The sequence below is a fragment of the Austrofundulus limnaeus genome, unplaced genomic scaffold (assembly GCF_001266775.1).
Source record: "Austrofundulus limnaeus strain Quisiro unplaced genomic scaffold, Austrofundulus_limnaeus-1.0 Scaffold477, whole genome shotgun sequence".
Taxonomy (NCBI): domain Eukaryota; kingdom Metazoa; phylum Chordata; class Actinopteri; order Cyprinodontiformes; family Rivulidae; genus Austrofundulus; species Austrofundulus limnaeus.
In genome coordinates, this window is record NW_013952879.1 from 334,591 (window position 1) to 337,518 (window position 2,928).

Sequence of the window (2,928 nt, forward strand, 5' to 3'; positions counted from 1 at the left end):
TCCTAAAGGAGATTTTAACTTTTACAAAAGTAATTTTTTGGTAATATACTTGTACTTTTACTCAAGTATCACTACATTATAGAACACTGAACTCAGAAACCACCTGATGTATCGACGTGTAGAACCACTCTGCTACAAATCACCACCTGTAAAGACTTCAGCATAAAAATACAACAAAGTGAACAGTGAGTTCTTAAATGCAGAAATGTAGTTTATCCATGGTGAGCACAGAAGACGTTTAAACTGATACAAACAAGTTTTCAGTCCTAAAATCTCACACTTTGATCTGAGATATGGCCATGTGTGCACTGGTTTCTCTACTCTCTTCAATCTTCTCCATTTGAAATGATGCTGTAGCTCAGCTCATGACAGTTAACACAAATGATGTAATTTCAGATCTATGCCAGGTGTGAGCCACAGCTGTGATTGGTTCCCYTTGTGAGRAACATAGTGTGGCATTTCAAGAAAGAAAAACAGCAACAGCTGAAAAGTGACAAGTAACTAAAAGCTTCCTAGAAATGTMGTGGAGTCAAAACTWCAATATTTGTCTTTGAAATGTAGTGGAGTGAAAGTCATAAGTACCCCAAAATTAATTMCTCAAGTAGACCTAAATATACTCAAAAATGTACTTAAGTACAGTACTCAAGTAAATGTACTCCATTACTGCCCACCACTGAAAACAGAACAAACTTAAACACTACCAAGCAAAGCATAACCACAAACTCCACACAGTTTTGTATTTACTCTGTAAATACAAAAACGATTTATAAAACTGAGCTGGCACTTTTTTAAAATAAAGACTGGAGTTTAAGATGGCAGGAATTAGCTTTGGAAGTTGTCCCACTCTTATGAGTTCATTTCCTAAGAAATTTGATTTTCTAATGTACAAAACTGCACTGAGCAATTTCTGCCACAGGTAAGATACTGATTACTGACACCACCTCACAAAGTTGAAACTGTACCTTTAATTATATTTTGTTTTAGGTTTCTCTGCTCCAGCACACCTATTTGAATGAATGGGTGAATGACAGGCAGAACCTCTTCTGCAGAACATGAAGAGGTGATTCAATCACTGTCAGGTCAGGTGCAGTGTTGAATAAAGTACCACAAAGTGATACTTGAGTAAAAGTACAAATATCTTACCAAAAAATTACTTTGGTCAAAGTTAAAGTCTCTTTTAGGAATATTACTTGAGTAAAAGTCTTAAAGTATCTGACATTTTTTGTACTTAAGTACTAAAAGTAAAAGTATTGATTTAAAATGANCACACACACACACACACACACACACACACACACACACACACACACACACACACTGTATATCCCAAACAAACTTTTTCTGATGCTGCCATCTGTGATGCGTAAAACTCAGGCAGCACAACAGCTGCGCGCGGATGGAGGGACAGGAAGAGACAGCAGGGACATGGAAGACGTGGATGGAGGGACATGGAAGACGTGGATGGAGGGACAGGAAGAGAGAGATAAATGCACATGGAGCACGCGCATGGAGGGACCTGATGCAGACAAAGCTGTAGCTCTGATCTTCTCACCATAAACTCTTCCAGAAGTCGGTAAGTTTTCCCTCCGTRGACACAGACTTTGGTCAAAGCCTCGCACACCGGGCAGCATGCCTTGTAACTGATCCGCGTGCACCGGGGGTGGATGCGGGGACATCTGGGTCGGACGCACACCGGACCGTCCACTGTGCACGTGCACGGACACGCCACGCGGCTCGGGTAGTAAACCTCTCCGATGCTGAAGACAAAACCGTGATCATCAAGACACCACTTCCCCCGGTAGTCACCGAACTCGTAGTCCGGTTCGGATTTAGTGGAATACTCGGCCGACACCAGCCCTGACCACAGAGGGAGTGGACCCAGCAGCAGCAGCAGCAGCAGGGCCGCGTGCGCAAAGAGCGAGCGGCTCAACATTTTCATTTATACTGATAAGTTTCAGTGAATGAGTCAGGATTGATGCGCTGCTGCGCTCCTATCAGSATCTCCTCCTCCTCTCAGTGTCTCCTCCTCCTGTCAGAGACTCCTCCTGTCAGTGTCTCCTCCTCCTGTCAGATCCTCCTCCTGTCAGAGACTCCTCCTCCTGTCAGATCCTCCTCCTGTCAGTGTCTCCTCCTCCTGTCAGATCCTCCTCCTGTCAGAGACTCCTCCTGTCAGATCCTCCTCCTCCTGACAGATCCACCTCCTGTCAGTGTCTCCTCCTCCTGTCAGATCCTCCTCCTGTCAGTGTCTCCTCCTTCAGTCAGATCCTCCTCCTGTCAGTGTCTCCTCCTCCTGTCAGTGTCTCCTCCTCCTGTCAGATCCTCCTCCTGTCAGTGTCTCCTCCTTCAGTCAGATCCTCCTCCTGTCAGTGTCTCCTCCTCCTGTCAGTGTCTCCTCCTTCAGTCAGATCCTCCTCCTGTCAGTGTCTCCTCCTGTCAGTGTCTCCTCCTCCTGTCAGTGTCTCCTCCTCCTGTCAGATCCTCCTCCTGTCAGTGTCTCCTCCTGTCAGTGTCTCCTCCTCCTGTCAGTGTCTCCTCCTCCTGTCAGATCCTCCTCCTGTCAGTGTCTCCTCCTCCAGTCAGATCCTCCTCCTGTCAGTGTCTCCTCCTCCTGTCAGTGTCTCCTCCTCCTGTCAGATCCTCCTCCTGTCAGTGTCTCCTCCTTCAGTCAGATCTTCCTCCTGTCAGTGTCTCCTCCTCCTCCTGTCACATCCTCCTCCTGTCAGTGTCTCCTCCTCCTCCTGTCAGTGTCTCCTCCTCCTGTCAGATCCTCCTCCTGTCAGTGTCTCCTCCTCCTCCTGTCAGATCCTCCTCCTGTCAGTGTCTCCTCCTCCTCCTGTCAGTGTCTCCTCCTCCTGTCAGATCCTCCTCCTGTCAGTGTCTCCTCCTCCTCCTGTCAGATCCTCCTCCTGTCAGTGTCTCCTCCTCCTC

The 2,928-nt window shown here is 46.9% G+C and overlaps 1 protein-coding gene across 1 annotated transcript in view; it reads right to left on the reverse strand.

Annotated features, from left to right (window-relative positions):
• LOC106529925 (von Willebrand factor C domain-containing protein 2-like) overlaps positions 1-1,998 on the reverse strand; it is a 16,268-nt gene extending 14,270 nt beyond the window's left edge. Inside the window, exon 1 of the mRNA XM_014025453.1 lies at positions 1,553-1,998. Coding sequence (XP_013880907.1) covers positions 1,553-1,939 — 387 coding nt within the window. The 5' untranslated portion in view covers positions 1,940-1,998. The remainder of the gene's footprint in view (positions 1-1,552) is intronic.
• Positions 1,999-2,928: the final 930 nt, after the last annotated feature.